General features: G+C 22.3%; 1 protein-coding gene across 3 annotated transcripts in view; it reads left to right on the top strand.

Annotated features, from left to right (window-relative positions):
• The window catches only part of LOC122859387 (5-hydroxytryptamine receptor-like), a 43,811-nt gene that overhangs the window by 6,496 nt on the left and 14,659 nt on the right, over positions 1-22,656 (top strand). For 2 of the 3 annotated variants that reach the window (XM_044162941.1, XM_044162942.1), the window contains 2 exons: positions 12,920-13,752; positions 16,775-16,908. In XM_044162941.1, the coding sequence (XP_044018876.1) occupies positions 13,635-13,752; positions 16,775-16,908 (252 nt within the window). In that variant the 5' untranslated portion in view covers positions 12,920-13,634. Of the gene's footprint in view, positions 1-12,424; positions 12,509-12,919; positions 13,753-16,774; positions 16,909-22,656 lie in introns of those variants that run through there. The other variant, XM_044162943.1, reaches the window with a different exon arrangement.

Here is a 22,656-nt window from a genome sequence, read left to right as displayed (position 1 = left end):
AAAAATATCAGTTAATAATTGAATTAAAAAATTTATATATAATTTATTTTTATTTTAAATTTTATTGCAATTAAAAAATAAAAAAAATAATGAATCTCAAAACATATAAGTAAATATATCAAATTTTTTTTCTGTATTTGAATTTAAAATGAAATTATTATGAAAAAATGAATATTAAAAAATTTTTAGAGTTGGAAAAATAAAAATATTCTGCATTTTTTTTTTTTTGCATTATTTAATTTGAAGATGAATTTTTAATTTAAAAAAAATTATAATAGTACATACTATGGTATATAATTTCAGAAACAAATAAATAAAATAATAAAAAAAATTAAAAAAACGCTTCTATTTTCTTTGTGAATTTTTTCAGTTAATTTTTTTTATTTGCAACAATATACATAAAATTGAAGAGCATGTATATATGCTACACGAAATTCTCCATCGTCACTGTCATATTTGCATACTCAGGATACCTAAATAAATATCTTTATCAGATATCAAACTTTGTATTTATTTAGTAAAATATTTCAACACTAAACACAATGTATTAAAGTTACCCACAACTTTACACCTGCTTGAGTTAATTACTCCATCTGCAAATATCACGTGAATTAATCAGGTCATGTTTAAATTATTCGATTAAGTTTTAAGTGAGTTTGAAAAGCTGTTGAAGGACCACATTCTCTAATACATCTAATACATTCATTTGTTTTTTTTGTCACATTCGTTTTTTAACTTTTAAAGTACAACAAAGTCGAGATGTTAGCTTTTATAAGTTTCTTTTTTTTAAATACCAGCATTCAATTAAAATGTAAATCAAAAAAAAAAAAGAAGAAAATTAAATGTAATAAAACTTTGTCCAATAGATTCATTTAGTCATATTTATGCTTTATTTTATTCATTGAATTCAACAAAAATCAATTTTTATCGTAGTTATCAAGATGTATTTATGAATAATGAATATTAAAATGAAAAAAAAAAATAAAAAATGAACAACACAAGTAAGAAAGATAAGAAAAGAAAATGGAAAAAAAAAAAAAAATGAAAATAAATACACAAGTGGAATTATAAACAGTGTAGTCTTGTATTTTTTTTTTCTTTTTTTTTTCCTTTTTTCGATGAATATTTCAAAGTGTTTTAAAAATCCCTCCTGATGAATTCTCGCTGTAAAAATGCTGACATGATAATATTACTTTAAAAACTGTTGAATTTTTTTTATGTTTTTTTTTTTAATGAGGTCAAGATTTTGATGATTCTCTTTTGGCTTGTATTTCCCTTTTTTTTTTACGATTATTATTTTTTTTTTTCTGTTTTTCCTATGTAACTTATTCTAGTCTTATTGCCAATTGTGAATCCAACTCTTGAGTTTTATAATCTTTTGTACAGTGATGTCTAGCTCGAGACAAAATATAAAATAAATCAACTCAGATGATCTTCTGATAGCAATTGAAGTCATAAAAATTCTTGATACACTCAATCTTGTTATAAGCACAAATAAAATAAAATAAAACCTCTAAGCATTGAAAAAAAATAAAATAATAATTTATAGATTAAAAAAAAAGGATCAATTTAATATTTAAATATATCATTTTTGTTTGTTTTCAAATGCAGGGTTATAAATTTATGATTTATACGAAATTTATTGTCTCAAAAAGAAAAAAAAAAATTAACAATTAATTTTAAAATCAGTGTACAGAATAAAATAATTTGTATTGTGCTAATATTTATTCATTCAATTTATTGTTTTAAATTCAACGCACACAAGGGTTATAAAAATTCACTGAATACATAAAAACAACAGCTGATTAATTATTTAAAAAAAAAAAAGAAATTTATATGCAAAATATAATTTATTAGTCTATTTCATTAATTATTTATATATGATATCATTCAAAATTTATTTATTTATTCAGTTAATAAGTCAACTGTTGACTAATAATAAGCTACAAAATTTTCTCGATAATATTCACTGCAGTGTGGATAAAATTAATAATTATTACAATTTTTTAAAACTCAATTTGTCTATATAAATAAAGAACAATTATATTGATGATTTAAATAAATTTATATTTAATTTTAAAATAAATTTAATATATAAATATTATTGAGGATAAAAAAAAAGTAATAATAACTTTTATATGTTTTTAGATGTACAATAAAATAACACGAAAAATATGAATAAAACGTTATATAAATATGAAAAATTGATGATGTCTTTCAAAAAAATTGTTGTGAGACATTTTACATTTTCTACATAAATATTTTTTATTTATCTTTTAGAATAGCAAAGGGCAAAAAGGGAAAACCCAGGGAAGATAAAAAATAAATAAAAAAAAAAAAAACTGAAAAGGATCACTCACATGATGGATATACTCTGTTTGAAAGTTACTCAAAATTTCATGTATGAATAATAGTAGGAGATTATTATAGACATAAAAATCCTAAATAATAATGTATATTCTCTTTTTTCTTGCTTTTCCTATAATAATTTTAATTTCCTGTTATTAAAAGAACACTTGTCATTAAAAAGTGTAAGGAGTGTGAAAGACGATATTATTTTTGTTTTTTTAATGGTAACGAGTTAATAAATGAATAATAATCGGATAAAAAGTTTAAAATTTTGATCTTAGTTTTAATCAAAACTATTGATTTAGAAACATATACCTATGTATAGTACATATACAATAATTGATCAAGAGATATTTATCAATCAATATACCATTATTGATTGATATGATCAATTTAATAATTTTTACATTGTGATCGGTGATGTGAAAAAAGAAAAAAAAAAAAAAACGAATCTGTGATCTGTGTTTCAATTTGTGATCTGTTTGAAAATACGTTTTTTAATATGTGTATCTGAAGATTGAGGCAGATATTTTCTGGCATAGAACAAGTGCGTAGTTCACCTGCTCTATGCTAGATTATATTTGCCTTAACTACACCCATGATATTTCGACAAGGAATCCAATCCTTTTTTATTTCTAGATTTATGAATTTAATCTAGTTCCGAACTCGAGACCTCAAGCACTGTAGGCAGGGCTCTTCCTGACTCAACCATCAGCTCACTCCATGAACTACGAAAAATAATTATACTTTATTATCAATTTGAACAAAAATTCAATTTAAATTTAAATTATTCATTATGTCATTGCATTTCCTCCTGTTATTTCAAATTATTAACTAAATAATAATCTCGAAAAAAAAAACAAAATAAATAATGTTAATTTTATTCAAAAAAAAGATCGATAAATTTTTCTTTTTGTTCAAGAAAAAAAAGAGAGAAATCATTTTTTCTTCTTAAAAAAAAATATTAATATTGATTAATAATAATAAAATAATATACTTATCAATCAGAACACAATTTTTTTATTAATATAATCAATTAAATAATTTTTAAATTGTGATCCGTGATGTATAAAAAGAAAAAAAAAAAACTGATCTGTGATCTGTGTTTCAGTTTGCGATCTGTTCAAAGATATTTTTCTTTTATAGGTATCTGGTGTTTAAGGCAGATATTTTCTGGCGTAGACCAAGTGCGTAGTTCACATGCTCTATGTTAGATTATATTTGCCCAACACGCCAGAATGTTATGATTTACATAACAGTGTTCCATCGCTAAACTTTTAAAAGATGATTGTGAGAAAAAGTTCCCAATTATTTAATCTGGTTTTGAACTCCAGACCGAGAGCACTGTAGGCAGAGCTCTCGCCGACTTAACCATCAGCTCACTCGACAAATTGTGAAAAATAATTATACTTTATTATTGATTTGAACAAAAATTCAACTTAAATTTAAATTATTCATCATGTCATTGCATTTACAATCATAATTATAAATTATTAACTAAATAAAAACCAAAAAAAAAAAAAAACAAAACAAAATAATGTTAATTTTATTCAAAAAAAAAAAAAAAAAATTGATAAATTTTTCTTTTTGATAAAGAAAAAGAAAAAAATCATTTTTTTCTTTTCAAAAGCTTTTAAGCTCTGAGTTATTCACAAAATAAAAAAAATAAAAAATTTTGCTCAAATTAATTTTATTTATTTGAAAAAAAAAAAAATGTTTTTTTTTTGTCCTAATTCTCACTTACTTATAATATGATATATTTAGTACGAGTGTTTTTAAAAGGTCCAGGTGTTGCCAAAGCATAGTAAATCGGATGGAACAGCTTTACGGCTTGTTACGTTGAGCATGAGTGTTACGATAATCTCATACAGCAGACGAAAATTTCACAAGCGTATATTCCAAAATTATATGGACTCTAGAAGAGTATATATGTATGTGTGTTGTACGTTTATCCTCATCATGAAATAAAGAAGCTTGAGGATACAGAATTTATGACGATAGTCATTTGAGATAAATCGTTGGATAAAATATCATATATATATAAACTGGATACATTTATGTTTGTATTTGTAATTAAAATTTTATACGCAGTTGAAAAAAAAAATATATAAAGTTAGACATTTTTCAAATGTGAAAATTTATGGGTTTCATTTTTTTGTAGATTGAACAGTTAATGTTGCAATTTAGAATTAAAAAAAAATATCAAATAATTAACACTCGGTAAGGGCAAATTAGCATTTGAAAAATATGTCGATTGAACATTTTAGAAGAATACTACGACCCTGTAAAGAGTGAGATATTGAAAAATATTAAATCATATTTTTAAGTTTATTTTAGACAGCCTAGAAAATGCAAATATCGCCACTCCTCACAGCCCCTGTAAGGAGACACATACTATAAAAGAAACCATTTCATAACAAAAGAATTGAAATCTATTTTTCACATCTTTTATCGACAGTTTTTTTAAATTAGTATACCTATATTCGTGGCGGAATCAATTGATAGAAAAAATAAATGAAAAGTAAGAATAGCAATCATACTCAAAACCATATAATTAGAACTATTAATTAATTTATTTAAATTACAGTATAACATGGACAGCTCGCAGAGATACGTCTATTTAAAAAAATTGAGATTTAAAATTAATTAAAGATTTAAAAAATTTCAGACAGATTTAATTTTATTATTATAATTTAAATCTTGAAAGTTTAATATGGATTTCAATTAAATATCGACTCAAAAAAAATACATCAATCTGAGTCTCGATACTAACAATATAATTCAACGTCTCGAAATTGGTTAATTTAATTTAGACGAGTAAAAGGAAATCCTTGTCTTTTAGTTAACTTAATTTATTTTGTTTTTACTTTTTAAAATAAACGAAAAAAAAAAGCATAATTTGGTTAGAAAAGAAATCATATGAAGCTATAATAAAGACCAAGTGAAATACATATTTAATAAAAAAAAAATAAATAAATATAAGAAAAAAAAGTCAATTTAAGTTTTAGATCATTTCTTTGTGAAAAAAAATTTTTTTTTTCTTTCAAACTTTGTGGTTATAATAAAAAAAAATAAAAAGCTCTTTTTCAATTCTCTTGGGATATCTGTTGTTGGAATTAACTGACGGGTAACAATTTTAAATTTTATTTATTTTTAATTTTTATTTTACTTTTATTATTATTTGTTTTATTTTTTTTTTTTTATCTGTTATTAATTTTTTTTTTTTTTAAATTAAATATCAAACAATCTTGAGCCAAAAGTTTCCATAGTATTGATTTTTTTTTAAATAATTCGTGATTAAATATATTTATTTATTTTTTATTTTCAATTATTATTTTTATCGATATTTTTTATTTTTTTGACTCTTGGGAAATCAGCAATTTAAATCACCTGACAATTTGATTGAACTCGGAAATTTTTTTTAGCTCCATTTTTAGTGTCGTAAAATTGTTGAGCATTTATCAAAGAATTCAAGTTGATTCATAACACTTGAAACTAAAGTGAACTTTAAATAAAAAAAAATTTACTTTAATATTAAAATTAGTTATTTTAATTTTCTTATACGTTTGTCAAGTTTTTGTCATATCAAACTCAATAAATTACGTATTTTTATTTCCACTGGTTTTTTTTTTTTTGTAAAATCAAATTGATTTCTAGAGTTAAAAAAGTTTTCCCTCAGCAAAATTTCTTTTATTTTTCACTTAGTTTTTAAAATTTTTTATATTTGCTTTTTCTTCGTTAAACAAAGCTTATATATATTTATATTCTCATGTATGCCGGTTTGTTCTTGATTGTGAAATACGGTCCATAAAATAAATTAAATAAAAAAAAAAATTGAAATTGCTTAGGCCATCTGAGGTTTTTTCAATCCACGTTATTTAACTCCTCTTTTATATACATTTACAAAAAAAAAAAAAAAAAAACAACCCTTAGAGATTTATCTTGTACTTTTTAATTCAGTGAAAACGAAAGAAAATAAAAACAATCCTAAATCAGCGTAAAAAAAATCAAATTGTTCAAATAAATATCGCTAAATTTTTAAATTGATAAAATAATTATTAAAAAAACAATAAGTTCAGTACTTTTATTATTAAAAAAAAAAAAGCTTGTACATTTTATTGAAAAATAATTACTTTGGCTAATAAAATTAGACAAAAATGTTCTTTAAATACATGTTCTTCATATTTTACTTGAACAATAGATATAAAATTTTAATTTAATTCAAAGTAAATTTTTAAAAACAAAGAATATAATTATTAACTAAATAAACTTTTATTTTTTTTTTATATTTCTTTCCATTCTCGATAGATTGACAAATTTGATTACAACATTTCCGATATCACAAGATATCGATTTTACTAATAGAAGAAATAAAAAGGAAAACTTTATCTTCTTTAGAATTTTATATCGATTATTGGTTGAAAGAGTTTTTCGATACCGTCGCACACAAGTGTAGTCTTGGAATTTTCATGTCTCTTGGGTAAAGCTTATATGGATGGGTATGGTTACGGGCTTTGTCGACGTCAACATTATTTTTTTATTTTATTTTTTTCCTTTACAAACTTACCACATTTTTTTTTCTTTTTTTGACACTCAAAGAATCGAACGATAAGCAGTGCAAAGCTTGTCTGCACGAATTGCAACGTTTGAAGGACACAGAATAGTCGTATATATGTATAAGTTTGAAACCCGCATGGTTGGCAAATTGCCAGATAGCCAACAAGTGTTCACGTCATTTCTTTACATTATATATCTCACAAAATTTTCAACAGATTTTCTAAACTCATCATAATGCTATTCACTGTTATGAGCAAGATTGCAGTTTATTTTTTCTTCTCTATATAAAGTGAATAAAATAAACGAATAAGTACAGTTTATTTCTAGGCTACAGTTATAAACATTAAATTTTTAAACATCTTGAAAGGTCAAACCAACGTTTGCCCAAAAAATTAAACCAATAAAACATGCCAAAAATTTTTAAATACTGAATTCATATTTTTTTAATAACTCAATATTTTTTTCAAATGTTAATTTGACATTTTCACACCAATGTTGGTCGTATAAAATGCTATCAAGAGTTAAATTAACATCTAAAAAAAAAAAATAAAAACCTTTTTCAACCCTTGAAATATAAATAATAATCAAAATATAAATTTTATATATAAAATCACCAAATCTTGGCTCCAATAAAATAAAAAAAAACAATCTTTATAGCTCTGCAGATGGAATGAAAAATTAAAAAATCATCATCCACAAAATCCATTGGAAAAAAATAATAAAATTCAAGGACATTAGTTTATTAAAATTCATATCGACATAGAGTTGAATAAATCGTTTATAAAATTTACCCAAATAATCAAGATCTAGTGGTTTGGCTGATATTCAAAAAGTTGTAAAATTTATCAACTTGATTTTGCATTATTTTTTTTTTATTTATTTACTTATTTTTTTTTGTTTTTATTATTATTATTTCTATCAAGTATATAGCGATAGGGTCAGGATCATGTCAAGATGAATCATAATTTTATAACCTGAGGGGTAACGTGAGTGTACAAGATGCTGTTGATAAAGACAGAGTGTCAAGAAGTTTCATATCTTTTGCGCAAATGACGACGTTCATAACGTTAAACTACTATCATTTTAACTATGTACATATACATTTAATATAAAAGTATAATGATCATGGTGAAAATTGTATATCATCCTGTGCTAGAATTATAATTGATGCACTTGGTTTTAGTTGTCTGACATTGATTGAACGAGGACCTTTTTTCTCCTCGTTTTTTTTTTTTTTCTAGTGCTTTTTCTCTTTGCCAATAAATGAATCGAAATACATATATATATATTTTTTCTTTCTACTTAATTTAATTTATATTCCATATTTTTCACTTTACTTATTTTATTTTTTTATTTTTTCCTTATTTCACTTGTGAATTTTCAGTTGAAATTCTTTTATCTTGTATTATTTTTTTTTTTTGCATTTTTATGATGGTTTTAAAATAGAGAACAAAATAGAAAATATAAATTGTTAAATTGGATTCCGGCTATTGTAATCATGTGGATGTAATAGTAAAAAATTTTCGATTTATGTATGTACAAGAAGATATTCGAAAAAAATATAAATATTAATTTATTTTTTATTGTAAAAGAAATTTTTATCTTGGTAAAGTTATAGTACTTTTTGTATTTTATAGACAACAATGGGATAACTTAAAATAATAAAAATATATTTATACTTTTTAATAGAAAAAATAAAACATAAAAATAGATAAAAATAAATAAAAATTCAAAGAAAATCATACTTTAATAATCATGAAAAAATATTTTATAACACTAACCATTTTTAGATGTATTTTTTAAACTTTGTTTTATCAAACTCATTGAATAAATATGTATACTGCATTGAAATGATGATAGTCATTTTTATAAATATACTTTTGATAAAACCTGTAAGCAGAAAAAAAAAATTATTTATGAAATTATTAATGAATGACTTAACTAAGAGTTTATTTACTGACAGGAACACTAACTATCAAAATATAAAATTTTTCTAAAAATTTATGAATGCCTCATGAAGGTGTGATATAATTGATTATTGATTTAAACTAATTAACAAATCAAAATTTCTAGAGAATAATAATTAACAAATCAGTGACCTGGTATGACCAACTTGAATTGATCTTTAACCGTGCTCATGATAAATTCATGATAACTGAGTATTAATTAACAATAAAAAATAAAAGTTCCAACCAGTAAATTATGATAATTGTTCGAAAAAAAATAACAACAATGATAATAACAACATTTAAATTATTGTTTCTTTTTAATAAAATAATTTTTTGATATTTCTAAAAATACTCTAGACATAATAATTAAGATACAATTTTATATTTTAATATTGCAGTAAAAACTTTTATGTAATAAGATAATAAATTGATAAAAAAATGAAAAAAAAAAAAATTATTTTTGTCTGTTGATGTAATTGCATTGTTTAAAATTTCATTTCAATAAATTATGATTATGTCGACATTGTTTTTATGAACATCTTATCAAATTCTTGTGCGATAAGGTATAAAAAGTTCAAATAAATCATCACATTCATAGGGAAAAAAAGTAAAGATAATTATTAAAAAATAAATTTTATTTTTATATATTACTTTATCAAAAGATCTCACAGCGATTCGCTTCTTTTTCCCCTTCGCAAGTTCTAAAGAAACATTGTAATTTTGTTTATAAAAAAATCATCAAAAATGGAGAAAATTTAAGAGCACTTAGTTTAATCGTGTCAGTAACTAGAACATTTACATGACCTTAGACATGATATAAAAATTTTAAGGGCAGATTTGGATTTAGGAGATAAAAATCGAGTGCTACTTTCAGCTTTAAAGCCTACCAAATTTTTCGTAATCTGTTATCATTTTATTATCTATAAAAAAATTTATTAGATGATCAATTAGTAATATAAATTTTCACGTATATAAATATGTTTTTTATTTCTAATGTGACAATCATCATAATTATTCTAAAGTTTTTGTGTAATTAGGCTTTTTATTTAACTAAATTTTTTCTATTCTCGAGTAATTCGGTAGTTTTTCGATTTATCTTTTTGAAAATTCTCAAAATAAATTTTTAAAAATATTACTTACGTCGATTTATTAATTATAACAACAATATAAATATTCACATATTTTTTCTTTTTATTTTTCAACTTTGTTATTAGATTTTCGAAATTTTAACACCAGTAATTTAAACAAAGAATAAGAACCTTTTTTTTCCTTTAACATCATTTATCAGGCACAGTGTAAAAATAATATTATCAATTCAAAAATAAAAGAAATTAAAATAAGAAAATTGCACAGAAAAAATAAATAGTTATTGCTTAATAGTTTTTACAATAATAATTTTAACTTTTGATTAACAAAACATAAACACTCACAATTTTTTTCTTCAATGAATATTTATTATTCATGAATAAACCATTACCAATGAACTAAAAAATTGTTTACAATAATTATATAAATTGTAAATTTAAAATTTTTAGAATCTTTTTTCAATTCCAACATGATAATTTTGTTGAGATTTTCCATTGTAGCCTCTATCAACACCGGCTTGTCCATAAACGTTAAGATTTTTACCAATTTCATGAGTATATCCTAAACTTCCACCAACTGCATTATGACGACCACCATCATAAGATTGACCATGAGCTTCTGCTTTTACACCATTGTCAAATTGATGATTAACTTGTCCATGTATAGATGGTGCATGACCCATTGATCCGGAACCGCCTATATTGTAACCACCATGTCCAGGTCGAGCATGAGCCAAACCAATTGCCACAAGTAAAACACAAGTTTTAACCAAAAATTGCATTTTTTTAAATTTGTTTTTGCTGAAATTAAATATCCAGTATTAAATATAAATTCAAATAATTTTTATATATATTTTTTTTTAATTAATAAACAAGCTTATAATATTTTTTTTTTAATTTTATATCTTACTCAAAATATTTTCGTAAAAGACTCTTCAAGTTCCAAAGAAAGAATGATTAAAGAAATAATTTTTCCTTCTTTTATATCTGCCGTTTTTCTTTTTATTATTATCATTATGTCTTGATGACTCAAGTGGGAATCATTCAAGTCAAACTTTTGATAATATTTACTTTTATAATCATCACAAATTATATATGCATCATTGTTAATTATTATAAAATAATCCGTTATGATTGTTAACTTTTTACTTAAAAATAATCTTTATTTAGAATTCATAATATCTAAAAAATTATATATTTTCTGAGAATTAATTTTCATATTAAGTTATTGTGTAATATTTGATTAAAAAACAAGAATTATTGTTAATTATTTTTTTTCTTTATTTTTTCCGCATAAATGTGGTAATTTATTTGAACTTTTATACTTTATCACACAACATGTTTACAACATATTCGTTGAAACAATATTGAAATAGTCATAATTTATTGAAGTCATTAAAACATCGTCTTTTTCCTTATTTTTCTTTATTATTATCATAAACTCTTGATGACACATGTGTGTTATCAATTCAAGTCGACAGTTTAAATGATGCTCGTTTTATTTGAATTTTTTTGGACATCTCAAGTGCAAAAAATATATTTATTGGAAATATGAAATAAATTTATTTTATATTTAGAAAAAATTTTAAAAAAAATATGAATTAGATTCAAAATATACACAGTTTTGGACATACTAAAATTAAATTTAGAATAAATTTAGAAAAAATAAAAAAAAATAAAGAAAAAATTTACAAAAAGTTTAGTTTTAGTATGTCCAAACTTGTAATATTCTAAATTTAATTTATATTTGTTCTAAATTTTTTCTAAATTTTTTCTAAATTTACTTTTAGTATGCCCAAAACTGTATATCCATTGTATATCCAAAACTGTATATTATTTCCACTTGGGTTGTTCTTATGACAATTACAGCCTGATAAAAAATTAATATAATTTAAAAAGAATTTTATTAACATCAAAAAGATAAAAATATTTATTTTAATATTATACAAACTTACATATTATTAAATTTTTATTCAATCGTTAAAATGAATAGAATTAAAGAAAAAAAATTGCCAATGAATTTATGTAATAATAATGTGTAAATAAACATGGTCGTTGATAAACATATATGCACATGATAAGTTGATAAGTTGATTTGATAAATATGCTAATAAAAAAAAAAAAAGTTTGTCAATTCTATTAATATTTACTGAGAAACAATAAATCTTTTTAGATAAAAATTATGTTGATATATTATTGATAAGATATTTACATCAATGAAAAAAAAAAAAGAAGAAAATTTATGAGTGTTAATGTTTTATCAATAAAAAGAATAAATTATAATTAATTAAATTTTAAATATAATTTATATTAATTTATTTAAATTCTGTTATTTCTAAAATAACAATATTATTTTCACACTGTGTCTGATAAATGATACCAAAAAAAGGTCCTCTTTCTTTATTTCAATTACTTTTCAGAGTTGAAAACGATTCCAAGTGAACGGCTGAATGAGTTTGTGAAATAGAAAGAGGTTTTAAACTACCGCACATCTGTGGCTCTTTCAACAAACCAAAAGACAAAATAAATTACCTCAATACTCTTTCAAACATTGAAACGTGTGAAAAGGTTAATAGTTACGATTCAAACAGGGTTTAAAAAAAACACGCTATACAATGCTTTTTTACTATCTATCACTTTTAAAATAAAATTTAAAAAAAAATAAAAATATATTTACTATATATAAAATAAAGAGTTAAAAAAAAAAAAATAAACACTATCAAATAAATAATAAAAAGGTCAACAAGTAGCATGCTACTATTCCAGGAATTTTTCATGAATTTTTTATATTTGAAAATTTTAAATATTCTCTTTAATACTGTTGAAAAAAAAAAAAAGAAAAAACTAAAATATAAAACAAAAAAAGAGCTTCTAATTTTTTTTTATTTGTAAATTGAAAAAAAAATAATAAAAAATTACATGAAGAAATAAAGCTGAATGTTAGTTTTGTTATTTATTTAATTTTTTTTTTTTTTACAGGAAAATTGCCATTGGGAGAGTTAAATGGTGCTATCGAAAGGTTCGTCGACACGGTGAAGAAGGTTAAAACCACCATCAGCCCTTTTCCGTGTCTACCCAGGAGCAAAAACACCATATATATTTTTTTACTTTTATTCACCATCACACTATCGTTTCTTATTGCCCGCAGTGCCAACTCAAACATCTTGTTCTTGTATTATTCGTTCTCTATTTTTTTTTTCAACTTTTGTTTGTCTTATTTTTCCGTTTTTTTTGTTGCTCTCACATGCCATCGCTATAAAGCAAAGATAAATTACCTCAACGAACACATGCAAAAAAAAAAAAAAAAAGTGTACAAGTTCAACAGAACAACTGAAAAACTGAGTTGAAAAAAAGTTAGAAATATAATAATAAAGTGAAACAAAGTATATTGCAAAAAAATAATAATATAGTGATGAAAGAAATAGTGTTAGATAGAAAACATTAATATAATACAATGTGATATTGAAGAAAAAAAAAGAGAAAATTGAAATAATTTATTATTTTATGTGATCAAGATACGAATGAAATTCATTTTATCAATGTGAAAAAATTAGTGACGAAATTGCTCATTTGACAATGAAACATGATCATAGATGATGATAAATACATCCAATGATGACAACAATAAACATATATGTCATTTTAAAATCATTGTCATACTAAATGGTATGAATTATTGCTAACATAAGGAACAATGGATTTCAACATTACTCGTAATTTCACTAGTGAGGATAACTCATTGTCATTTGATAATGTTGCGGCAATTATTACAGCTGTTTTTCTTGGTCTGCTGATACTTGCAACAGTCATTGGTAAGCTCAATTTTTATCAATATGTTATGCATAAATTTATAAATGTATGTATGCGTGGATATGTAGAGGTGAAAGAGGAGAGTCATTAAAAAATATATTTTTTTTTCATCTGTTTTTTTTACTGGTAGACAGAAAAAAAAATATAAAATTTAAGTTAAAAATAAATGCTAAATTAACAATTTGAGAAAATGATTTACATTAATTTTTTTTAATATATAATGAATTTAAAGGTTTTAATATTTTTGACAAATGTTAATTAATATTTGGAGGTGTTAAATATTTAGCATTTAGTTTTACGTAGGTGGGACGCTTCACGAAGCGTCCCACCTACGTATTGAGCATTTTTTTTCAATGTGTTTCTAATGACGAGAGAATATACTAACTATTAATGAACAACAATAATTTGTTTTTAATGTATATATGTTTTTTTTACATCTATTTTTTTATCTAGCTTTTTATTTTCAATATTTTATAATGTAGATTGATACCTAGAAATTCAACCTGACCTTTTTTTTTTTTTTTTTATTCATATCATATTTTTTTTGTTAAATTTGTTCTATGCATTTCCAATAATGAAATTTTTTTTTATTATATAAAAAAGATCTTCAAAAAAAAAAAAAAAAAAAGGAAATAGTAATAATAATTTTATTCTTTTTTTTGCTATTTAAACATCAACAGTTTGTATCATTAAATTTTCATAATATAATTTAAACAAATAAAAACAAAAAAAAAAATAAAATAAATAAAACATTTAACATAAATTTTTAGTATTTCATTTGAATTATTAAAATAGTAAAAAAATTTATTTAATTTTAAATTTATAAATATTTAAATTCATCTCACAAAATATAATTAATTTTTAAAAAATGTAAATGAACATTTTTTTACTTAAAATTTTTCGAGATATTAATTTTGTCTGTTTTTTTATTTTGCTCTAATTTTTTTTTCTATTATTACTCTGACATATAAGTTGAACTGTGGAGCTATAAATACGACTATTTTTTTTTTTTTTCTATTGAGGAAAAATAGAGAAAATACATGATACCCGTGTGAGCGTAACAATTATATTTATATATTCATAAATTGAGTCGTTATTTAGATTGTCACAAGAATGCCTGTGTAGTGTGTATACATATGTACTATGTATATATCTTTATAAAGATAAATATAATTATGTATAGATGAGACAAGGGGTTGCACGCAGATTTACACCCTGTTTTAACGCTTCAAAGAAACAGTAGCAATCGTGATTAATTAAGAAGACACGCAATTACGCTCGAAATGAAACATATTACTTTGAGAAGTTAATTATTTATTATTATTTTTTTTTTTCTCTCACACTGTTAGATAATGAAAATATAAAATATATATATATATTCTTGTCACGCTCTTTTTCATTGTAATTAATTCTTCAATTTTAAACGTTTTTATTTTGCTTATTTATATTTTATTATGAAAATAAATAGAACAAGTAAATGGACAATATTTATTTTTACAAAAAAAAATTAAAACAACATATATTTTTAGTTTATTTAATAATGATAATTTATTATTATTAAATTCGATGAATTATTAATTATTTAAAATGATAAATACATTCAGAATTTTATTATTAATTTAATTATAAATAACTATAGTTATTAATAATTATTAATATTTATTTTCTTAATTTTCTTTTTATCATTAAATTTCTCCAATTATTATTGTTATTAGTATTATTATTTTTCATTATAATAGTTGTAAAAAGAGAAAAGAAATTATTATTTTAAACAAAAAAAAAAAAATGTATATTTATGAATATTTAAAATTTTAGAAAGCAAATAAATACAATAATCAAATATATAAAACAAAAAACTAGTAAAATAATTTTAACCACTATTATTTCAATGCTCATCCATTATCATTATTAGTAATTTTGTTTTTCCATTGAAATTTTTTCATATAAAAAAACCATTAATAAATGCACGTTGTATTAAAAAAAATACAAAAATCCAGAGTTCTGTTATTGACAGAAAATATATGCCACAATAAACGAGATATGTATTTTTTTTTTTTTCATTCTTTCTCTCTTATTGTTAACGACAAAACATTTTTCCAACGGTACCGGAATACAACAATTTTACGTATTGCATACGAAAAAAAAAAAAATGGACGTATATGTGTTGCGTGTACTGGATGACATCGAAAGTAATGCAGTGGTTTCGATGGAACTCCAAATAACACAATGACATCCCAAATAAAATCTAATACTTTTTATTTTTTATCTGTTATCTATAAATCTAAATTTGACATAAAAAAAAAATATTCAAAACGATAGTAATAATAATAATGGATGTAAAATTAGAGTTGAAACTACATAACGACACTGAGAAAAATCTTGTCTTCGTTAAAATTGTAAATTTATGTATTTCTGTATATATTAAAATATATTTTACAATATAATATTGATGTTTTAAATATATCAAGTTGAAAATAAAAAATAGAAACTGAAATATAAATTTGGAGAAAATAAGTTCTATGTTTTAGAAAAACGAAGATTTTATCAAGTTGTAATAATGACTTGAGTCGTTATTTCAATATTTTTTGCTATTAAAATTGTCTTTGGATGCGTAAAACGGGATTTTATCGAACGCCGTGTAAGCACAAGCAAGAGGCGACTCGAGGCGGCGTCGAGGTGAAGCTAAAATAATACAGAAATTAACGGTTTCAAGCGCGACACGGTTTTTCTCAGTGTAAAATAAAAATTGTCATCAATCTAAATGGATTTTTATTTACTTAAAAAACAAAATTTTGATAATTTATTAAATAATAATAATAACAATGAAATTTAAAAAAATGTCAGTTAAATTAATCTAGATAGAATTTAATTTTTTTTTATAATTTCTTTAAAAACAAATTTATGATTTCATAAATAAATTAATGATTGAAGAAAAAATAATTGATTAATAATAGTATATTTTATAATATAAAATTAATTTAAATTAAAATAAAACTAATTTAATTTTATTATTTAAAATTTCAGGCAATCTTTTCGTTATAGCAGCAATAATATGGGAAAGAAATTTACAATCAGTGGCAAATTACTTGATTGTTAGTCTAGCTGTTGCTGATTTAATGGTTGCATGTCTTGTAATGCCCCTGAGTGCTGTTTATGAGGTAATATAAAATATTATTATTTTTTAATGTTTATTAAAGTATAGTAATTTAAATATCTAATAATATAAATATATATGTCAACATGTTTATAATGAAAGGAAAAAAAAAAAACGAATTTTTTATGGTTGGCATAAAGCTGAATTGGCTTATTAAGGACAGTGTCCCGTGGGCACACCTTTCTCAACTAAACCAGGACAGGTACTATATATGTATATTAGTAGAAAACAAGATAGCTCTAGGTTTTAGGTAACATCGTGAATGGATATGAGATAAAATAACGAGAATCGTGAATTTCAAGTAAAATATTTTTTCCTTATATATATTCGTAAAAAAAATGAATTTCGTGCAGGATAATCACATTGAATATAGAATTTTTTTTTTCAAGATGACAGGTTTGATGGAAAAATAGTATATTCAAGTTGTAACATCAATATAAATTCAATAAATAAAAAAATAAAATATATTTTTTAGACTTAAATTTAAAGATGTAAAATTAAAAGATAAAAAGTCATATATAACGAAAATTAATATTTTCAATACTCCGGTGGGTTATGTGCAATTATTAGTTAGTGTAATTTTTTTTTTTTTCAAATAAAATGTCATATTGTTTAGTCACAACACTACGAAATTTTATCATAAACATATGTTCATCTGTGTGAGTGAGACGAACTAAGCAGGGCTGCCAACACTGCGCGTCGAATCTCCACAAAACATGATTTTGTTGGATTCCAATGTAAATCGGGAAAAAAACAGCCACATCAAATTTTTCTATTAGAATTCTAATAACTCCGTGAGTTTTAAAGATATCGTTTTCAAAATAGCGGCGATTTAAAGATCAAAATAAAAGAAAACTTTTAATTAGTCAGTGCAAATCAATCACGCTTACAGATAAAAAGTTATTTAATATTTAGAAAAAAAAAGAAAAATAATTTTCGGTAGACAAATCCAATACGTAAGTGACGCGAAGCGTCCCACCTATGTAAAAGGTTTTTAACATTCCTGGCTCTGGCAACTTTAATAATTATTTGAGAAAAAATCGAAAATATACAAATTAAAGAGATTGAAAATACGCTTTTTTTGGTTCTAACACGAAGTGTCTCGAAGAGCATTTTTAATTTTCGGTAGACAAATCCAATACGTAGGTGACGCGAAGCGTCCCACCTACGTAAAAAAAGTTATTTTAAATTGTATATCAACGTGATCAGTTGGTTCATATGGAGTATCACATAATCATCTAAAAGCTTTTGGCTTGTATTATTTTAATTTTTCTTTAGTATCAGGACAGGCTAGGATAATTATAATTATATATAGACCAAAGGGCATAAACTTGAATAAATAAATAAATAAATAAATGAAAGAAATTAATAAAATTTTGTTGTACATATAAAAAATGATGTTTCTTATTCTGATATAGATATTATAAATCAAATAAAAAAAAAAATCATAACAGCAATAAATTTATAATCTTACCTTGAAAGAAAAAAGTTGAGATAAGCAAAAAATTTTTTACATCTATTTTTCATCTACACTCATAGATTTTATTCCAATATCATTTTGTCTTTACAAACTCGCTGACACACCTTCTTTTCATGGTTTACAATTCACTATTTTATACCTTATTATTTATTTATTTTCCTTTCGTTGAAAATTTGCCTTGTATTTTTTTATTTTTTTTTATTTTTTTTTTTTGTGTCGTATATATGTTGATACACCAGCGTTTTATGGAGCTTGAGATCAAAATGTCAGGTGCTTTTAAATTATTCAATTTTAAAATTGCTGAAAATAACATGATAACAACACCAGAAAAAAATACCGTACATGATTTTTTTTTTTATTTATTTACGTCTTTATTGGTACAAAAAAATTGCTTGTTATAAATATATAAACTTTTTTTTTTTTTTTCATTTTACATTTTTCATATTTATAAAGAAAAAAAAATTGTAAATATTATTATATTTTAATTAAATTTAATAATATTTAATAATGATGGAGGAAAAAATTTTGTTGTTAGTTTAAAAAAGTTTAGTTAATAATTTCATTGAAAAATTATTAAATACAAGTTAGTTTACTTTTACTTGAAATTTAAAAGATTTAATCTCATCAAATTAAGCTCAATGAAGTGTTTAAATTGATACTAAAAAATAATTTCAAACGCTTCTCACTGAAAACTTATTTATCAATTTAGCAAAAGTAAGCCAAACGTTAAAGTAAATAATTAAATTTTTATATAGAAAATTTTTATATTCATTTTTATTGATGAAAAATGAAAAATAAAAATAAATATCTATTTTAAAATTTTTTATATGCAATAATAATATAAGCGTGGTTTAATAACGAGTATGAAAAATAATTGATTTTCCATCAGCAATGAACGAAATTTATTGCCTCAGTAATACCAGTATATCAAAAAAAATACGGATCATAAAAATAAAAAATAATACGATATTTTATATAAGTTCCAATGATATTTTTCAATCAACAAGCAATCTGATGATTCAAATTTTTTTCATCCATATCTAACTTTTTTAAAAAAATTTATCCGATGAAATGTATTTTTTATTTTTTATTAAATAATTCTAGGTTTATTTTACATAAAAAAAATTATAAAAACATTTCCGATTATTTTATTATTATTTAGATAATATTTTCAATTTATTTTTTATCGATAAATATGGTGATACATAATATCAACGACTCCATAAATTATTAAACTTGATGGTGCATTTTTTTACTGTAATATTTTTACAACTCATCATTCATTTTACCTTGTAACTTTTATTCATAAATTATTATCTTTCAAAAAATGGAATAATAATTCATTTATTATATATTTTATACATAAAGCTATAAGCTATAATTTACATCAGTAAAATAATATTTGTTATACATCGTTGTGAAAAAATGAAAAAAAAAGTTATAAACTGTAAAATTATTTTACACGCTGAAACTTTTACATTTGAAAATATTAACTTAGCATTTATTTGTAACATTAAATTTCACATAAAAAAAAAATTATACAATCATAATTTTGATTTGTAAAATACATATTTAGTGGCGTGGTAAGTTATTCAAAATGATAAAGTGTTGGATTTTGAAATGAAATATTTGTGGAGTATTGTTAAAAAAATAATTATATAAATTTAAAACTTTTGTTGAAATGTAAAATGTTAAATTGTTTTATACCACGTAACCAGCTTTACGGAAATATGTTCACAAGCATTTGAAAACCTTGAGTTTGATACAGGGCTATCAAAGAATATGTAGTGTAAAATAACTTGTCAATAATAATGGAACTTGTCAATAATACAAATAACACTCAAATAAATTTGAAACACTGTAGTTTGAAAATTATAATTATATGTATTTACTCCTATCAAATTTCATTTCAAATATTATTTATTTATTTAGTGTTATTGTTACAATAATGAGCCGTCAAAGACAGACATGACTGAGCCTAAAAAAATTTATTTAGAAAGTATTAAAGAGCAGCTAAAATGGTAGTTTAGATATTTGATAAGGTTTATAATAATTAATTTATTGTGACTTTTTTACACGAGATAAAATATTTACATATGTCATTTACATTCTGTTAACATTCTCTTCCATGTACATATTTTTTATTTTACAATTTTCCCTCTCACCACATTTGACATTACTCTCGTTTTTTTTTTTTTTTTTAGCTGATGTATCTTTAAATCTCTCATTTATTTTTTCATTTCCATGTTTTTCAACATTTCTCTCATTTTTTTTACACAGTCTGCAGTTTCATTTCTGCTTTTTCTCTCCCTTTTTTACATATCCATTTAAAAAAAAAAAACTGTTGTTATGTTTTTTTTAAAAAATATGAAAATCGGTCAATCTCTATCAAGAGAAAATAATAATAATTAAATCAACTGAATACGTGGATGTAAAATTCAATTTCAATTTACTTTGTCAGATGATAAATTTTAATGAGTATATCCATTAATAAATCCCATCGATATTACATTGTATCCTCGATTCAATCAAATATTAAAATACACACAAAAAAAATATACGAGAACAATTAAATTAAAATATTACAACAGCAAACACTTTATAACATCAAAAATGAAAAAAAAATAAAAAAAAAAAAAAAGTCAGAACATTTTAAAATAAAAAAAAGTTTAAAAAAAATAATAAAAAAATGAAAAGGATTTTTCCGAGTTGCACATGTATTATTTATCCCAAAAAAACCATAAATAAAAAACAAAAAAAAAAAAAAATCATATTGAAGAGAATAACAATAGGGAGAAGGGTCGGAAAGGAGGAGGGCGGGGGGATAAAAAACAGGCTAATATTTTGAAAAATAGCTTTTTGTTTTTGAATACCTTTTTTTTGATGTATTGAATTTTCCCGCTTTTATTTTTTTCATTTTTTTTTTGCATGTCACAACCATTAACCATGTTGACCTTTCAATTTTTTTTTTCTTTGTTAACAATTACTTTAGTTAAATTGTGATTTTTTATGTTAGTTGTTTAAATGCTGTTGTAATTACAAAATAATATCATTGCATTTAAAAAACGTGAGTACAGATTTTGGAATATTTTTTTTATTTTTTAAAGATAAAAAAATATGTGCTTTAAACTGACTTTAAAGTGGCGAATGGGTTAAAAGTAAATAAGCGTTTATCTAAAATAAATAAACATCAAAACAAATAAACAACAAAAATAACAAAAAAATATAGATAGTTTAATTTTGATTTAATAAATGATAAAAATATTTTCCAATAAATGTCACCGGCATCCAATGACGCATGATTTCAAAAAATATAATTACCAATTATAATGATTCAAATTGAAATTAGAACATGTACTTTTTTGGCTACTTTATTTTTTTACCATAAATAAATCAATCGATAAATTTTGACAGGTCGCAAAATTATATTTGACATTAGCAATCAATTAACTTGACATTCATTGATAATTTATTGGCAAAATATTGATCTTCAATAGACAAAATAATTAAGTAGCTTGTTCAAAAGATCTAATATATCTTGTATATTAATTATAATAATCAATCAAGCTTATTTACTCACAATTCTATATAATAAAACGATAAATTTATGGGGTATATGATATTGCCATTGATACAAATTATGTATTAAAATGGATTTAATATTTCAGTAGTGTAAGTCAATGCTAAATAAACATAAAGGGGATAGACTCATGAAATATTCAATGAGAAAAAATAGTAGTACAGTGTAATCTAACAAATAAAAAATAATTCCAAACAATCGACTATTAAATCATAAAAAAAAAAAAGTAAATAAATTTTGTTTTCAAACTTTTTAATTAATAGTAACTTGATTTTGTTATTGATTAAAACTTTAAACAAGTTTATCTTGACATATATCAAATTATTTTTATGTTTTTTAAATTATGAATTTGTTATCAGTAAATTTTACAAAATTACAAATTTTTTTTTCCTTTTTAAAACTTCGCTTTGTTTTTAATTTGATTTTTTTTTTTTTTTTATTTATATAAATTTCCATCAGAGCAACAAATTTACTTTTAAATGAAAACCATGAATTAAATTGTTGCGTTATATTTGTTTTTAATGAATCATAAAACTATATTTTAGCAAAAAAAAAAATTCATTTGAACTGCAATTTTTTTTTTTTTTTATCGCTGTTACAATAAGGACTTTTTTTATTTGTAAATAGATCTTTAAAAAAAATTATTTTTAACAAAAAATATGATGATTCATAATAACACTTTACATAATACA

The sequence above is a fragment of the Aphidius gifuensis genome, linkage group LG6 (genome assembly GCF_014905175.1).
Source record: "Aphidius gifuensis isolate YNYX2018 linkage group LG6, ASM1490517v1, whole genome shotgun sequence".
Taxonomy (NCBI): domain Eukaryota; kingdom Metazoa; phylum Arthropoda; class Insecta; order Hymenoptera; family Braconidae; genus Aphidius; species Aphidius gifuensis.
This window is presented reverse-complemented; position numbering and strand designations above follow the sequence as displayed.